This window comes from Nicotiana tabacum, chromosome 6 (assembly GCF_000715075.1).
Source record: "Nicotiana tabacum cultivar K326 chromosome 6, ASM71507v2, whole genome shotgun sequence".
In the NCBI taxonomy this organism is placed as follows: domain Eukaryota; kingdom Viridiplantae; phylum Streptophyta; class Magnoliopsida; order Solanales; family Solanaceae; genus Nicotiana; species Nicotiana tabacum.
Window position 1 is genome coordinate 214,406,979 of NC_134085.1, and position 18,101 is coordinate 214,425,079.

Sequence of the window (18,101 nt, forward strand, 5' to 3'; positions counted from 1 at the left end):
TGATTTTCCATAGAGCCCCTATGTAAGGAAGAGTAAAATATAAAATAGGAAATGCTTTTCAAAGAACTAATAAAAACATCAAACATGGACTGGTTTAGACTCGTTAATCCAAGATCCTTAAACCAAGTAGGTGAAGCTAAGAAATCTTGGATTAGATAAGCTGCTTGAGCGCACAAAAAAGAAAGAAAGTCAAGACCTCAAATAACCAAGAGGAATAAGGAAATGCAGACAACTTCTCTGCCAATAATGAATGAATATATTAGAACATTTTTCCAAAATTTGAATCTTGGAAGGAGGGGAAGCTAATCCTACAGCCTGCATATTGATACATTACTATTGCTAAAGAACCTATCCCTATCTTCTCCTATGCTTTCTGTACAATCAATTTCGTGGTAGGTTCCCATCAAAAACTTATACAGCAGGGAACCCCTTTTTCTATGTTACAATAAAAAGAATCAACTTTGAATCTAGATACACTGCCTAGGCTTTATACAAGCTGATGTAACACTTCTAATTTACCGTTGACATGGCGTCATGGCGGTCAATGGTCAACGTTGTCATTGTGGCAACTACATTTTTTGTGCCACCGAGTCCATCATGTTCGCTCCATAATTGCATATCCAAATCCGCGGTCTTGATTGCAGCATCTGCTTAGTCATGTAGCAAATCTCTCCAGGTGGATAGCAATCCTGCCAATAATAAAATTAAGGGGATTGATTTAGGGCGCAACTGGTTGCTTGCATCATCCAAGAGCTCCGACAGTGATGTGTCGGGTTCAGCTTCCTATCTGCAAAGCATTTCACTGCACTTCCAGGGGTTCACAAGCCTCAATATTCTTTCTTGAACTCAAAGAATGCCACAGCGCCTGCGTTAATTTAGGAGGCTTTTGGTCTGTCTTTGGAAGATATCCTCGGTTAACATGGTTAACCAACAGGCACGGATTGTTCGACGCCCAATATTCACTGAAACATCCCATTCACTTGACACCCTTCTTTGTCAAATTAATTCCTTTTGCATTCTCCATTTCAGCCTCCTTCTGAGCTTTCTTCCTTTCTAATTCAGCCTGCTTCAAGTTCTCTTCGTGGGCCTTGCGGAACAGTCTCACAAAATTTAAGAGGGTTGCAGTGACTGTACAGATTGTCGAACAGATGCACCAAAAGAAAAAAGAGGAAAAGGTTAGCACCCGAAAATCTAGAACCATCAAAGGTAAAAGAATACAACTGAGAACAGGGAAGCATGAAAGAACCAAACTAAAATTGAAGTAAAATGCAGTAATATATACAAGTTCTAGAGTAATCATTCACACAAAACAAAAACGAGGCACTTCATGCTTATTCGTATGCTGGAAACAAGTCTTAAACCACCAAATGATCAAGGCTGATTACTTCAAGCCTCCACATGATATATCAAAAAATTACCTGACGTCGGAACAGTGAAGAATAATAATAAAAACATTCATAGAGTATCGACATTTTTAGTTCACTATCAAAATTAAAATTGGTGTAACTATTAAATCTAGATCAATCATAACAAAATAAAAGTTGAGTAAATTCCATCCAGTAAGTACCTACTCGCCAGAGGTCAGGCAGGATAAAACACTGAGTGTTATTGGCAGCTATTTATCACATTTAACCAAATGAAATTCTTACAACCCCACATACAAGATCATAGCTTCATTAGATCATGTTCGATCAACCAAATCTCATAAAAGCATACTGATTAAAAACTCCAGCTCTAACAAAGAGCTAAATAAAGGCAATCATATCCTTCCATAAAATCATGGAGCAGTCTCTATGTCCAAGAGGAATAACACTGGACTAACTTTAACACACTTAATCATATCATGTAGTTAGAATTGTAAATGTGAAAGGCATTAATGAAAGAAAGTATAGTTCAAAACTCTTGAAGGGGACAACTTTCATCCGCTCAATATTTCCAGCAAAAAGTCAAGGAAAGGATTAAAAATATATTGTACTCCTACATATGTTACCTTGCTCAAACGGACAGCGGGCAGGATCCTCGCCGAAATATAGTGCAATTGCATCAGCATTTCTGCCCTGTGCATCCATTATGACAATTAAACATTATGTAGGCATATAGGAAGATGACTCTGCAAGATGGTATAACAAAGAGATAATAAAATGCAAAGGAAATTACCGCAACAGAATATAACTCCTTGACAGAACCAACCTCCGCTTCAGCCACACCAACAAATTCCTTCAAGGTCTGATTTACAGGACAAAAGAACAATGTTGTAAGGACCAAAAGTTTTTGTTCTTTTTCCCCCTTTTCTTTGGGGAAGGGAGGGAATGCACTTAATTTTCTACATGATAATAGCACGCATACAGCACATTTTAAGAAAAAACAAAAACAAAACCTTGTATGTTGTTCCATCAACCCTTTTGTTAAAATCAGTGTATTAAAAGGCGTTTTTGGGGGGAGCCCTGGGGCGAGGCGCACCAAAAATGTCCCGAGGCTATGGTGGGGGGCGAAAGTCTAAGGAGACGTACGCCCGGCAATTCGGGGTGTACGGCCGGGTGTTGAGGCGTGTTTTTGCACTGAGGCGTAAGCCCAAGAGACTTTTTCAAATTAAAACAAAATTTGCTGAATAAGTCCTTAATTTAATACCCAAACTCTCAAAAATCAGCTTGTAATTACTCAAAAGTTTTAAAAAGGAACTGAAACATTAAGTTTAAAAGTCAAGATCTTGTTTTATTGCTAGAAGTCCTAATTTAGGGTCTTTCCCAATTCTTTATCTTGTCCGCTAGTCTGCTACTATCTCCTAAAAGCAACGAACACTCAATTTTTTTTTTTGCAAATACAAAGATAACTTCATTCTCCTCTATAGCAGCAAGTTCAAAGTTTAAATTGCAGGTTAGTCATCCTATTTGTTCCTCCATGTAGAAAATTTTATTCTTTTCAACTCAAGTTACTTGTAAGTAGCGTATAATGAATTGTTTTGACTAGTTTTTTTGTGGGGATGGAGCACATCTATATATATTTTTCACTTATTTATAATTTTCTTCAATTTTTATGTAATTTTACCTATTTAAAAATATTACTGTGATTATATTATTTTGTGAAATATTAAAAATTAAATACCCATGGGGCTTACGCCTCGCTGAGGCATACGTAAAACGCCTCGCCTTACGCCCACGCGTTTTAAAACACTAGTTAAAATATATCTTGATTCACAATATATCCATCAGATCAAGAAATAGGGAAGTACTGAATAGAGATGTTAAAACTCGGGTGATACAACAGTTTGATAAAAAACTGAGTGGATCTTTTTCATTAAATTTTTATCACAAGACATTAGGAGGATATTTGAAGTCCTAGATGTGTTGTTCAAGCTAGAAGTAATATCTTAACTTGATGAAGAAAGGAATGCTCTGCGCATCCTAACACCATGTAGAATAGTTGCATACATAAACAAATAAAACTAAGACATAGTTGAACAGAAATACGACCACCATTTTGATAAAAAAAGAAATCATATTACCTTACAAAAAGTTTCAGACACAGGCCCATCAGTCTCAGATGCCTCCAGTTCCTTTTTAACTTTTTCCAAACCCTTGATGATTGCTTGCATTTCTTCAGCCAAAGACTTCAATTGTATCTGCAAGGAGAAAGGATTTCTAACCAATCCTGATAAATTCAAGGATATATCATCATAAAGAGATAAGAGTCTTTATAAGACAGTAACCTTTGATGCAGCTTCCAGGCTTGCAAGATCTACATGAAAGTCTAAAAGTGCTGGTGACTTGGCAGCAAGAACCTGAGAAAGAGAAAAATTACTAACACCACACTATCTGATATGGTCATAACTGCACCTGAATTCAGGCAGACGATTTAAGGAGGCTTTATCAAATGGAATAGAATTCTCAGGTAGATGAACAATATGTAAAGAAAAAAGAAAAAACTTCTCGGTGAAGTCCGGACAACTAAAAAGGAGGCACCTCATACGAGAGAACAAAACTAAGAATAGTAGAATGGTGATGTTAACCCTTCTTTACAAACAAAAGATGGTCTATAACCAATGTGTAAGAGAAGAGGAGTAACCTTTGAAGTAGTGCCCCTTAATTTGAAAATTTTTGACAATACTGTGATACATAATCAATCTTGCACCAAATAATGCCTAGAACTATAGAGCTTTGGCAAGACTCAGCAAACTATCAGATGATAGCCAAGGATCGTGAAGGTATAGTTTGAGGTTCATATTCCCAAAATATATATCTCAAGAAGAGTTTCTATAGAAAGTTTTATCACACTTGAGCACTTACGTCCCGGAATACAGTGATCTCAGAAACGTTTTTTAGTTTACCTGATAATTTCATTCAGCAGAAAAGAGTTAAATTCATTTATTATCTGTTATCGCCTATTTATATCCTCAGATATCAAAACAAAAGGCACAGGTGTAAAATGGCGAAAAGTAAATGGATGGGCGTGCAGCTACTTGATAAAGAACACAGAAACCTCAAATAGGCCATCATAATAAATATTATGTTCTTTAATAAGAAAGGCCAAATCAAAGGTGCTCCTACTGAAGAAAAATGGACCACAGATAACCAGCTTCGGCACTTTGAATACATTTCATTGGCTTCACACAGGGGAGCTACCTAAAGAGCACGCCTTTTCAGTATGGTAAGTTACTTCAGCGAATGATGCAACGCTGCTTTCATTATTATGAACCAATAAGGTATACATATGTGCAAATACCATTCATAATCCCTGATACAGAAGTCCCTATATCACATCATTAGTTTTTTTTATTACATCCAGGCTCCACAAGAGGACGTACTTTTCATTTCTGGAAAGATGATACCAAATCAAATGCAGACCGTGTCTGACAGAAAACTGGTGAGACGCGTCTTGAACCAAAAAGAGGTTGTCGTTTGACAAGTTAGATTCATTTAACCCCTTGATATTCCTTGCGCCCAGACATTAAACTACGTAACTCCGTCTGTTTCGCAGAGGTCCCATTCTGTAAAGTTATTACTGACTATGAATAAGTATATAGCTAGATATAAAATTTCTCCTTTCTGGTCTTTTATGTGGTGCCAGGTAAACTAAGGACAGTCCACCAATGTAATACTTCATTCTCAGTCCCACATCTACCATGTAAAATACTTGTAACTAAAACAATACATGCATGACATCATTTTCAACTACAGAACCACCATAGAAAGCCCAATAAAATGTATACACGCTAGCAAATATATAACAACTGAGCTTGACCAAAATAGGAAGACCACATCTGCATCAAATTCATCAATCTTCTTGCGCCAGGTTTTTCACGCAGCATTTCTTACTAAGCGATTGGGTTAAAATGACAAAACATTTTCAACCATTGCTAAGAGCAGCTTATAAGTCATTACAGTTTTTCAGACAATCTTTAAGGTCCTCCGAAGATACCTTCTTCCACAGTGCTTTTCAGATAGCAACCAGTTGAAAGGAAAATCAAAAAAAGCATTGGAGAAGATTCAACATCAACAGTGTTTTCATGAGGTGATATTGATGAAAGCATGATCCAAGGGTACCATTTTCAAAGTATAGTAATTGGAAAGAAGACTGAAAATGTTTAAATACACCATTAGAGACAACAAAAATGAAACCGAGGGTACATCCACACCTTACAAAGATAATGCATGAGTGTCATCTTGTTGTTAGTAGCACGTGTATCAGTGAGCTTCAAAAGACTATCCAGCTTAAATCCAACGGCAGAACCTGAATTAAAGAAAGTACAACTTAGTTTGGAATTCTGTATTAAAAACTTCAAATTGCTGGACCACATACATTACGACATCCATAGTATGTGATGAGGTACTTAAGTTCCACCGGAACTATATTATATCTTAAAAAAGCTCCAGTTGGAATAAGAAGCACAATAGATCCAAGAAGATGTGTTAGATACTCCCTCCGTCCCAATTTGTGTTGCATTACTTGACTGGGCACGGAGTTTAAGAAATAAATTAGATTTTGAAACATGTGATCTAAAACAAATCATAGACATTTGTGTGGCAGTAAATCATCTCATTAAGGGTAAAATAGGAAGTTAAAGTTAAATTGTTTCAAAATATGGAAGTATGACATTCTTTTTAAGACAGACTAAAAAGGGAAGTATGACACATAAATTAGGTCCGAGGGAGTACAAAATAGTTGCAACAACATGTTAAGGCACAAAACATTTACTCGCTTTTAAGTAAAGAACATATGCTTGAGTTTTCCAGATTTCCAAAAAGCGAAAATCATCTAGCTCAGGAGCAAAACTATTGAGCAAAATTTGTTAACACTCACTTCCATCAGATAAAACAATTTGCTAATCCTCTAATTGCCTTGGGACAGCTAATCAGGAGGTAACGTAGTCATATATCAATCAAGGGTCCATTTGGTATCCATTTTAGCATTTTTATTCATCATCCACATAAATACTAAATAGTCTAAGCAGAACATTTCTGTATATATTCTGTAACAGTAGTCCGCACATTGATGAATCTCTCAATGTATTTAAACTTTTCATTTGCAAAATTAACAAACTGTAGCACCAATGAATGCATTTAATGACTTGCTTTAATAACTTGTATCCATGACGAGAAAACAACCACTTTAGGGTAAAAGCACGTAACCAACTCATTTCGAAATAGGAAACTCAGAATAAACAATTGAAACCTCTAGTAATGGTATTTCTCCTTGTTTATCTAGTCAAGCAATCATGTACTTAATTTATAAATTGAAAATCTGCAAGCTCCCAGTGGCAGCAATTGAGTTAGTCATACATGATATTCAAACTTTCTAGCATTAGTTCATGGTAAGAAAGCTGAGATTAAGAAGAACTCAAGAGGAATGGAGAAAGTTCAGCTACAGAAAGTCTTACCTCTAGCAGTTCCCTGGTTCAATGTATTCCCTAAATACAATATTTTCTTCAGTATTTCCTTCAATTTGAGAGAATATCGGACCTGCTACAAGCACTGAGTTATACTAAGATAAATAGGAAAAGACAAGAAGAGAAATACAGAACCTAAAGTACCTCTTCGCAAGCAGAGTTCACAGTGTTTAAACTTTTTTTGAAGTCCTTGACCTGAGATAAAGCTAATCTGAGATCATACAGATGATACCTGCTTCAAAAGATTACTAGATGCAAACAAACCTGAGAGTTGAACTGGATCTTGAAGAGAAAAACTCTTAGTTTTGACTCTACTCGAGGCACCTTCATCAGCTCCAGAAAAAACTGAAATAAACAATATCAGATTTACCACCGATGCATTGAGATTCAGAAATATGGTATCATATTACCCTAGAAATCAGTTGTTCTTTCAATCTTAAAGAGCCAGCAAAGCAGGGAAAAGACACCATAGGTACAAAAATTTTCTGAAAATGATAATGGAACTTGCAAATCTATCATCAAGCAAACCAACAACAACAACAACCCACCCCACAAGTGGGGTCTGGGTAGGATAGGACGTACACAGCCTTACCCCTACCCCTACCCTGGAAAGGCAGAGAGACTGTTTCCAATAGACCCTCAGCTAAAGAAAGGATGGAAGAAGCACCGATAGCAAATAATAGCAAATAGCAAGACAAGATATTTAGAAAACTAAATCCAAGATAGCAAGAGAATGTGAAAGAAGTACCGATAGCAAGTAATAACAAAACAAGATATGTAGTGATAGCAAACTAAGAGAGTACTGATGGCAAGTAATAACATCACAAGATATGCGGTAATAGCAAGCTAAGGATAAAAGGGGTACCATACTAACACTAATACTATCGAAATAAGGAAGACAAAGGGAAACGCTCGACTAACTACTAACCTTCTACCCTAATCCTCAATCTCCACACCCCCGTCAAGGGTCATGTCCTCGGTTAGCTCAAGCTGCGCCATGTCCGGCCTGATCACCTCTCCCCAAGACTTCTTTGACTTACCTCTACCCTTCCTCTAACCCCCAAGGCCAACCTCTCACACCTCCTGACTGAGGCATTCCTTTTAACATGCCTGAACCATCCCGAACCAACAGCACTCAAAAATATTCTACAGCTAGACGACAATAATATAACAGGGTACAAGTCATTATCATGAATACCTGACACGTGCAAGCCTCTCAAATTAGTTCCCTGAGACACTGAATATCAAAAATGCCATCACTTCTCACCCTGGAATAGTACAGGGTATCGTGATAATCCGGATAGAAGCCAAATTTAGCTTGTGTTTCATTTGTTTGGTATGTTTCGCAAATTTTGGTTCTTGTGGTGGTTCTTTTACATGTCAGACAGAAAACCACCTATTTGTAATTAAATATTAATATAAGCATAACATAAAGTGGCACAGTGATAAACAGGTGATATCGACAGAGAGGTACAAGGTTGAGACTATGTAAAAGCAATTTTATTCCTTCTTTCTTCTCCTATTTCTTCAACATTGTTTAGAAACCTTTCTTTTGTTCTTCACATGGTCGAGGATGTTGCTAAATTTTTTCAGATCAGCCAATCCATTTTCGCTTTATTCCTTAGTTCTTTCCCTTCTTATCCAACTACTCATAATCCAGGCAACCAATTACATCAACGTTGTCAGACCTTTTCTCATCTTACATCCCCCATCCGCCTCTTTATCAACATTGACATGCTCCTATATTCTCCCTTCTATCGCCCCCCCCCCCCCCCCCCCACACACACACACACACACAAAAAAAAAAATGTTTCATAGGAAAATATCCCCAAAGGAATATATCTCCACAGCTACCATAAGATATGCCAAATCTTCCAGACACTGGTGAAGATATTATTTTCGGGCACAGACAAGAAACAGCATCACATTTTGAGGCTAACCGCTAGAACCAATAACAGCTAACAGGATAAAATGTTCAGATTTTACAATCAGAAAATTGGAATTTCCAATAATCTATTTTCTGAATTTATAATTCAGCTGTGAATTCTTTTGAACAGAATCCAGTACAAGTGTTTCAGCAAGTTGAAGCTAAAAATGTCAACGTCAAGTCAAATTGAGGGAAAGGTTTTGCGTTACTTGTTTATTTATAGCTCAGACAAAATTCGTTAAACTGGAATTCAGTTGCCACACTATATGGGTGAGAAGTGACAATACCAGTTGACTTTTTTTCGGGGGGGGGGGGGGCAACACCCTCAACGGACACAAGATATTCAATATTCCACCCTGGTTCACCAATCTTTCTCCTAAATCTGGAAGAGCCAGATCTTTCCTCACTCGGCATTAATTCATTCCTCATCTTGAACATTGCGCTATTAAAGACAGTCTCACATGCAATCAAAAATATCTACTTCCATGCTTTCTTTATCAAATAGCAGAAGATGGTGAACCCCAATTTCAGTAATTAGTAATTAATAAATATTATACCAAAGCCAATTTGCAAATAGGTCTACCAAGGAACAATTCTGCAGTTAAAAAATTCTTAATTTTTTGGGTTAGGTATTCTGCAGCTAAGCAATGTGAAGGAAGCGTATTTGTCCTCTCATGCTTTTCTTACCCACTCCAGTTCCTCTTCAGCCAAAACAGAAGCAGAAGGGATGTTTGCATTTATTGATGCTGGTTAATGGTAAAAGAAGCCTTTTGTTAGTCAGAGTGCACCACTTTAAATTGTAACACAAGGGCAGTTACCTTGGGTAACGCAAAATAAGACTTATGTAGTAATACTACACCATTTAAGGTCCACGCATCAGCTAAAAACTCACATGCACTATTGGGCATCAATTTTAAATTGTGACACAATTTCTGCAAAATAATCTGATATTTTCCCTGTTTTTCACTACAACAAAATACATATGGCGACATATCACCGTAAAGAGAAAATGGAACTTGCAAATGAGGATTATCTAATAAGAAATAGAACTACGATGTCGTGGACTGGGGAGACAACAACAGAATATGATTAGCTAACCTGTTCGCACTTTCCCAGGAGCTCCCTGTCACCGGTGTAATTCTGAGCAGTTGTAATAGCAAATATTCAGAAGAAATAAGAGTAGAAAGATCAATTAATAGAGAAAGGAGAAAGAAGAACATGAAAACAATGTTGCAGCCACTAGAATAGCTGCAGATTGTGTAAGCTCACCTTGAGAAGTTCCATCTCATCCTTTGTAGGACAAAACTTGATAAGATTCTCCACCTGATCAGCATCTAAAATTGACTCATCCATTGCAAGCGCAGCTGCCTACAGACCAAAACCAACAACCTCACTTCATTTTTTTGATAAGGTAAGGATAGGTAAACCAACAACCACACTTTAATGGGTGAGCCGATAGCAAGCAAGCATGAGAACCTTTAGAACATCAAGCAAACTAGCAAGATTATGTAGAATAAAGATATCACTTAGGTCAACCAAATATGGTACATTAAGAACTAGCTGCTAGATCGACCAAATATGGCCCAGTAACTATCCACAAGGAACACCATATGGAAAAAAAATTCCTTATTCATACTTTTGCAGTCATTCTCACCCTAACTTCAGGTTCTACAAACCTTCGGCTTACCCAGACAAAGAACAGGCTCTACCTGCAATTTTCAATATTGTTTATGATCTGCTAAACAGAGCCAAAAGAGAAAGCAGAAAAATGCAGGTAGCCTAACAGCTGAAAGGAAAGTATCACACGGCCTAAGCACCTTTCCTTGTGCCATGGTAAGACTACAAAGCATCTCAGTTAACAATGTGTAGCTGAGGATTCCAACAGCATTAGAAATTCATTTTATGTTTATTTTTTTTGGGATTGAAACAGCACCAAAACTTTTCCTTGTCTAACTTCCGTTGAGAAAAAAAAAAAGACAAGCCCCTTTGAGAAGAAAAGCAAAGGAGAAAGGAAGATTGAAGAATAGCACCAAAACTCACCATCATGTCAGGCAGTGGCATTTTCACCTTTGTGAGCATAATTTCAGTATTATTCGCCCTCCTTAAGTCAACCTACCAAACAAAAAGAAAAGAAAAGAATTACTTAAAAGGAGAACATTAGTAAACCTGCATATAACAAGGAAGAAAATATAATTCCTTCAACCATCAAAACCCAATACGCAGGTAAAGCAACTACAAGCAATCATCTAGCAGGTATCAAGGCACAGGTAAAAAGAAACACGAAATGAACGGACAAGTAGAAGCCAGAAAGACCACAAGAACAGAGAATTGGGTCCGTATCACTCAGTACTCAGATTGTGTACAAATGGCCTACTAGAAGCAGGATATTATATCACATTGATTACCAGGTGAACTCTATCAGGTTTAGATCCAACAGACTTCCTTCGGCCTCCAGATTTGCCACCCGCATTATCTGACTTGGGGACATTAGCAGAGAAAAGAGTCTCAAGTTCTGAAAAATCAAATTCTGGTGACCTGGATTTGAAGAAAAATATTAGTAATTTAAGACTCAAGTACAAGCAATGTCAAACTTCAATTAGCACGGAACATACAATTGAGGCTCTCCGTTTCTCTGCAGTTCATCCCATAAGCTTCCTTGCAGTGCCCTAGTTACCTTGCTCCAATGCAAAGGCTTTAAGTTAGATCTTCGAGGAGCTACACCACCAGCTGTGCGTGAAAATCCCTGTGTTCTCCCGGGAGGAAGGCCTCTGCCAACTGCCCCAGGTCCTTTAGCGCCAAATGGTGGTGGTGGGGGAGGTCCACCACCTGGAGGTCTTGGAGCTCCTGGAGGAGGAGGTGGACCAGGTGCGCGTCCTCCCGGAGGGGGTGGGGGAGGTGGACCGGGTGCGCGTCCTCCTGGAGGGGGTGGGGGAGGTGGACCAGGTGCACGACCTCCAGGAGGAGGTGGAGGAGGTGGCGCTCCCCGTATTGGAGGAGGTGGTGGAGGAGGGCCAGCGCCAGGAGGAGGTGGAGGAGGTGGAGGCCCCCGTGCTCCAGGAGCTGGAGGTGGAGGGCCACCTCCCGGAGGAGGTGGAGGAGGTGGAGGTCCCCGCATAGGAGGAGGTGGAGGAGGTGGAGGCCCCCATGAAGGACGTGGAGCTCCAGGCAATGGAGGAGGTGGTGGGGGTACAAAGCCATGCAAAGGAGGCGGTGGCGGTGGTGTTGGTGCTCTAGAGAAAGGAGGAGGGGGTGGAGGAGGTGGAGACGGTGCAAATGGAGCGTTATATAAAGGAGGCGGAGGAGGGGGAGGAGGAGCATTTCTGGAAGGAGGTGGAGGTGGTGGAGGAGGAGCATTTTGCAAAGGTGGTGGGGGTGGTGGAGGTGGAGCAAATCGTGAGGAATGTAGAGGTGGTGGTGGTGGAGGGGGAGGTGGTGCTGAAGAGCCAAGTAAAGGAGGAGGTGGTGGTGGAGGCGGAGGAGGCGGAGGAGGAGAAAAGACAGCACACATAGGAGGTGGAGGGGGAGGAGGTGGTGGTGATGGTGTGGAAACCCCAAAAGTAGCCAATCTTGGTACAGTAGATGCATATATAGGTGGAGGTGGAGGAGGTGGAGGAGGTGGAGGAGGGAATGAACTAGATACTACTTCTGAGGAAGTTCCATACCCTCCACTTGACCAAAGGGGTGGTGGTGGGGGTGGCAAGAAGACCCTACCAACATTTAATACACTGGATGATGTGGGTGGAGGTGGAGGTGGAGGTGGTGGTGGGATAGGAGAAAAGGCACCCATCGAAGTCATCCTCAAGCTAGTTGATGGCGGAGGTGGAGGGGGTGGGGGAGGTGGAGGGGGAGGTGAAAAAGACTGGATATTACTTGAAAGAGACAGAGATAGCGTGCTCAGAGGTGGCGGGGGAGGCACGGTCGGAGCTGGTGGAGAATTGGAGGCTGGCTGAGTAAAAGAAGCTGTCAAAATATTGCTTTCCTGCCTAGACAAAAGTGGAGTTGCAGAAGCTGATGATGAATTAGTTCCTGCTACTTCAGCATGAGGCGTTTCATGAGATGAAGTGCTCAGCGATCGAGAAGATGGATGAAGCTGCAGGGCCTGCCTGTCAGCTAATTCAGGAGCAGAGACTGTAGCAGGACATGAGGAGTCTTTACCTGGAACACAACCTGCTTCAGCAGAAACTATAGCTTCTGAAGAAGCTCGAGGAGATGGTGACTTTGATTTAACCCCAGATTGAGAATCCTTGGCGAGAGCAAGCACAGGAGGAGCACTGTTATACCTTGATGGTGGATATGCTACATGCATTGAATTAGTGTAAGAACCTTTGTTAGGTGGGATCCACCGGGACACTGCATTTGGCTTTGCCTGTCGTAAAACAGTACCCTGGGATTCCTGCTGTTTCGATTTATTTTTTGGACCAACGCCATCAGCAGAAGCTTTTGAGTTGCAGAATGATTGTTTCTTTAGAGATGAGACTGTCTTATCACTTTTTTGTTTATTAATATCAGCACTCATCTTCTGTTGTACACCTTCCCTCTCCAACTTCTTCTGTTTCAGAGTGTCTTCCTTATCTTGCTTTAGCTCCCCATCCTCTGATGGGACAAAATCTCCAGACATTAGCGGTTCTGGTTCCATCTTGCTAGAAACATTGGAAACTACAGCCTTGGAGGCTATAGAATTGTCTCTACCTCCTACAATGTTGGTTTCTGAGGCAGACTTTCCTTCTTGCTTGTGATTTACTTCATCTGATGCACAATCTTGAAATGCATGATGTTCCACCTCCTCTTTCCAGATTATTTCAATACTATCATCATCCTCCAAACTTTCCTTAACAATGTGGGCTCCAGATTCCCCCCTCCCATCCTGTCCATCAACAGCATTGCTGAATATCTCTTCGACTTCAAAAAACTCCTCAGGTGAAGCACCTTCAGTCCCATTCTCATCCTCACTTGGCACTTCTTCAGTGGATGGAACAGCGTCAGGATCCGAAAAGAGCACCTGGTATATATATGAGTATGCTTCAACTCTGAAAATTTCATGGTAAACATTAAAGAGGGGAAATAAGATCCAAAGTCAGAAAAAAATACCAGACCTCTGCTTTGAACCCTCTAGGAAATTGGTCTTTCGCATCCCACAGGACATCAACTTCATCACGCATTAACATCAAAACATTTGAGCGAATAAATGTGGTGTGGAACATGACCCTGAACATCATTTCTTCCCTTACTAGGTCATCTTCCAAATGGACACACTCGAGAACAACATCTCCTTGGACACGACAACGGATGTCTATTTTCACCAGTGAACACTCTTCCTGCAGTGAGGAGTTAGCAGACAACTTCAGATTTCAGCTAACTTCTTCATAAAAAGTCCCACCATTTTAAAGCTGGGGATTACCTGTCGGTAGAAGCGAGCATGTTTTTTTGTCTTTGAAGTTGAAAAGAGTAGCTTAGAGCTCCTATTAGAGGTTGTTGAAGCAGGGTCCTGTCCATAAAGGCGAACTACTGGTCGGCAGCCTCTCCCACCATCAAATAGAGGAGGGAATCTAAGTATGATGCAATCTAAAGAAAAAGGTGTATCGGATGGCAGCCATTCCGAGCCAAAATTCTTTCTGGAGATGTACTGGAGATATCTAAGCTGAGATGGCTGCGGATTCAGAGGTGACAAAAGATGGAGAAGCTCCCTAGGAGCTTGCTTGTACACCATTTCGAGAGTTTTATGCTCACCAGTGTACTGTTTTCTGTACAAAAGAAGGCCAGCAAGCATAAAAGCAAGTACAGGCCAGCCTCCCCTCTCACAGTGCATTAACAGGACATTTTGCTGGCCCTCAAGCGAAAGCCAGCTCTCACTCGAGCGCAAGAAGTGGTGAATCATCTCCAGAGGCAAAAGTGGACACCCTTCATATTGCCGAGGATAATCCATCACAGTCATATCATACTGGGACAATATGTCAGATATTTGGCTCCTCCTATCACCTTCTCTAAAGTTAAAAACCATGAAAGAAGAATCTGCATAGTGGTCCTGCAGCTGAGCTACAATCCCTCCCATATATGTCTTGTACTCATCTTCATCCAACACGTCCGTGGAGAAGCAACAATCAAACACTGCAAGTACGAAGTACAAACAAAAAGAAGACAAAGCGTCAATAATTACACTGTCAACCTGAAGAAGCTATTGCTCTGACGTTGTGCCAGTAATATGGTTCGTGAAGCACAATAGCCGCCCAACTTAGAAAAATAATATACTCACTTCACCTTTTAAGCTAAATTAGGCTAAGAGCAAGGTGAGACACTAAAATGTAGGGTACTAGGTTTAGACATTTTTCACGGGGAGTTGTACTTGTACTTCCTCAACTCTAGGACTTCAACTTACATTGTATCAGCTGTAATTACAAATGTAGCTCATAAGCGACTCAGTAATTGCAGAGAAATGTCAAAATGGTAATATGCTCGACCAAAGTAAGTTCAAGTAAAATGTAGAAACAAGTAGATACTTGAATTTTTTTTTAACACAGTACATAAGCTCAAAAACAGAAGGAAGCACAAAATTACAGAATTTTGGGCGGAGAAAGGGAGGAGCTTACCGTAGACCCGCTCAGAGATCTCAAGAAGCCGATCCGGCGGCTTCCTATAGAAGAAGCGTCTGAACAGCGCCATTTAATGGCGCTGTTTCTCCCCCGATCCGATCCAAAACCCCCCAATTTGATATACCTCCACTCTTCAGTCCAGAATACCCAAATTGATACCTACAACGGATCTCTATAATATTCCCAATTCAACAGCACAATTGATCTCACTGTGGTATTAGTTTAACTCACTTAAAAAAAATCACTTAATTAAGTACAAGAGTAACCAGAATGCAAATACAGCTGGGTCTCTTTAGCTCAAAGCAATTTGAAATGAAAAAGACCAGAATTCTCTAGAAAACTCCAAGATTTAGAGTAGAACAAATGAGCAGTAGATGAAGTGAAATCAAGATGAAAATGAGTATGTAATGAAAAAATCAGAAGATTTGACGGGATTAGATGAGAATGCGGGATATGATCGTTGCCATTGTTTTTAGGAAAGTCACATGGAGAGAGAAAAAAAGCGAGAGGTGGGGGAGACGAAACGTAGTGGACTGAAAAGTTTGAGACTAGTCGTAAACATACAGGAACTGTTTACTCGGACCCGACCATTACTTATGACCCGAACTTGAAACTGGTTTCGACTTTCTATCGTTGTTGTTCGTTGTCCGAAGCAGTATAGGTGTATGTACACGTGGCATATATGGACAGACAAATGCCGACGCAGAAAGAGAGAGATAAGGATTTGGCGCGTAGTAGTTCCGACAAAAGCCAATTTTAACTCAACATGCGTCACAAAAAAGTCCAAAGCACCGACCCGACTGAATCGGATCGGGTCCCTTTTTCTCTTTGTCTGAATTTGGGTTATTATTTCTTTTCCTTGTGAATTTTTTCTTTTCCCCATTATTTTAGGCTCTCCTCTCTTCTTCAAATTTGTAACAAAGTCTTGGACAAACGGCCGGATATGAAAGGTAATTTTATGGAATAATTTCAAATCTTCGTTAAGGATCCTTGTGATTTGAAATATTATACTTAATTTTTTCTTTTTCTTCTTCTTTTCTTTTTTGTAATGAAGCTGGCTCAAAGATAAATTTACTATATATTGCAATTATCCTTTTTGTAACCTTAAGGTCCTGTTTGGCCACGAGTTTTGCCAAAATAAATTTGGGATTTATTTTCAAAACTTATGTTTGGCCATAAATTTTGTCCACATTTTGGCAAAATCTCAAATCTCAAAATCACCCTAATTGCTGATTTTGGGCCAAAATTCCAAAACTTGGGAATTATATACATGTTTTTCCAAAATAAAGTTGCAAAATATGTTTTGAAAACATATGTCCAAACATATTTTCATCTTCAAACCAAACTTTACCCAAGTCATATTTTTCAAAACAAATTTGAAATCTATGGCCAGACACTAGCTAATTATTGTGACAGTCAAGAGTTGATCTAGATTTTAGAACAATAAATATAGGTACGGACAAAAAAATCATTTGATAATTTGTGTATTAATCAGTAATTATCCTTAATTTAAATTAAATATTATAGTTATAACAAAATTAAATAGTTGAAATTCAAAACCTATTGACATTGTAAACCCACTTTTCCATTAGTTGCTGGTAGGGGTGTTCAAACCAAACCGGAAAATCGCACCAAACCGAAAAACCAAACCAAATCGATTAAAAACCCGACTAGGTTTGGTTGACTTGGTTTAGTATTGAGTAAAAAAATCCGAACCAAACCGACATATAAATATATAAATTTTATTTATATTTTTAAAACTTTATAGTGAATTTTCTTTAGAAAATGTAGAAATATTTGGGATCCTCTCATGTATTAACCTTGAAAGCGTAAATTAACGAAAAATTATTGTCAGACGACTAAGAAAATAACTAACATGTGTTACTAAAAAAATTCTCCCATAAAAATATTTTAATAGATCATATGTTTGTTAATTTTTTTCCATATTTACTAAACATATATTCACTTATCAAAGCTTTATCTATAATTTTAACAAAGTAAGATTGAAATAATATTCATGTAACAAAAAAAACACGAAAACCCAAAAAACCCGATAAAATCAAACCAATTCAAACCGATATAGTTGGTTTGGTTTGGTTTTGATAAAATCGAACCAACCCGATCCATACACACCCCTAGTTGCTGGTGCGATCTAGTTATTCGTTAGGTGTTTATTATGGTTTATTTCTTCTTTGGTTATATAATAAACTAACGTGGTAGTTTAATGAGTTTTGTATTCTTACTGTTTTATAACAATAAGTTATAGTATATAATATAAGACGTATGACAAAAGCTATAATGAGTTAAAGTAAACCGCAAAAGTAAAATAAACTTAGGTTATGTGACACGTTGTACAAATATTAAATTGAACTCGAATAATTTAACTTCGTACAATTAAGTTGACACAATAATAATTACTAAAAGAATTTGACAATATAATGTAATATTAATATAACAAATATATTTCATAAATGACTAACTTGACATACAATACTAGCTCGTCTTTTTAAATTGTGACGCCCCGGCCAGTCGTCTCATGAGTTACAGCTCCGTTTCCCCCATTTTTGCTTCTTTATGTTTTGTTTATCCGTGTTATATGGTATCGGGTTGGTCAAATCGAATTCGGGATGATTTTGGTAAAGTTTGATACACTTAGTCTCTTTTAAGGAAGTTTAAGTTGGAAAAGTCAACTGAATGTTGACTT

The 18,101-nt window shown here is 38.9% G+C and overlaps 1 protein-coding gene across 2 annotated transcripts; it reads right to left on the reverse strand.

Annotated features, from left to right (window-relative positions):
- Nucleotides 1-215: 215 nt before the first annotated feature.
- Nucleotides 216-15,947, reverse strand: LOC107807754 (formin-like protein 20). Of its 2 annotated transcripts, none has more exons than XM_016632195.2 (17): nucleotides 15,395-15,947; nucleotides 14,209-14,915; nucleotides 13,904-14,125; nucleotides 11,423-13,809; nucleotides 11,216-11,345; nucleotides 10,851-10,922; nucleotides 10,080-10,178; nucleotides 9,909-9,950; nucleotides 7,148-7,228; nucleotides 7,028-7,078; nucleotides 6,875-6,956; nucleotides 5,633-5,727; nucleotides 3,707-3,778; nucleotides 3,503-3,619; nucleotides 2,158-2,226; nucleotides 1,991-2,057; nucleotides 216-1,128 (listed from the first exon to the last, which is right to left on the reverse strand). In XM_016632195.2, the coding sequence occupies exons 1-17, from the start codon at nucleotides 15,465-15,467 to the stop codon at nucleotides 977-979; spliced, it is 4,518 nt and encodes a 1,505-aa protein (XP_016487681.2). In that variant the 5' UTR covers nucleotides 15,468-15,947; the 3' UTR covers nucleotides 216-976. The 2 variants fall into 2 exon arrangements, with proteins under 2 accessions (XP_016487681.2, XP_075112773.1); XM_075256672.1 differs by having other exon boundaries at nucleotides 6,875-6,959.
- Nucleotides 15,948-18,101: the final 2,154 nt, after the last annotated feature.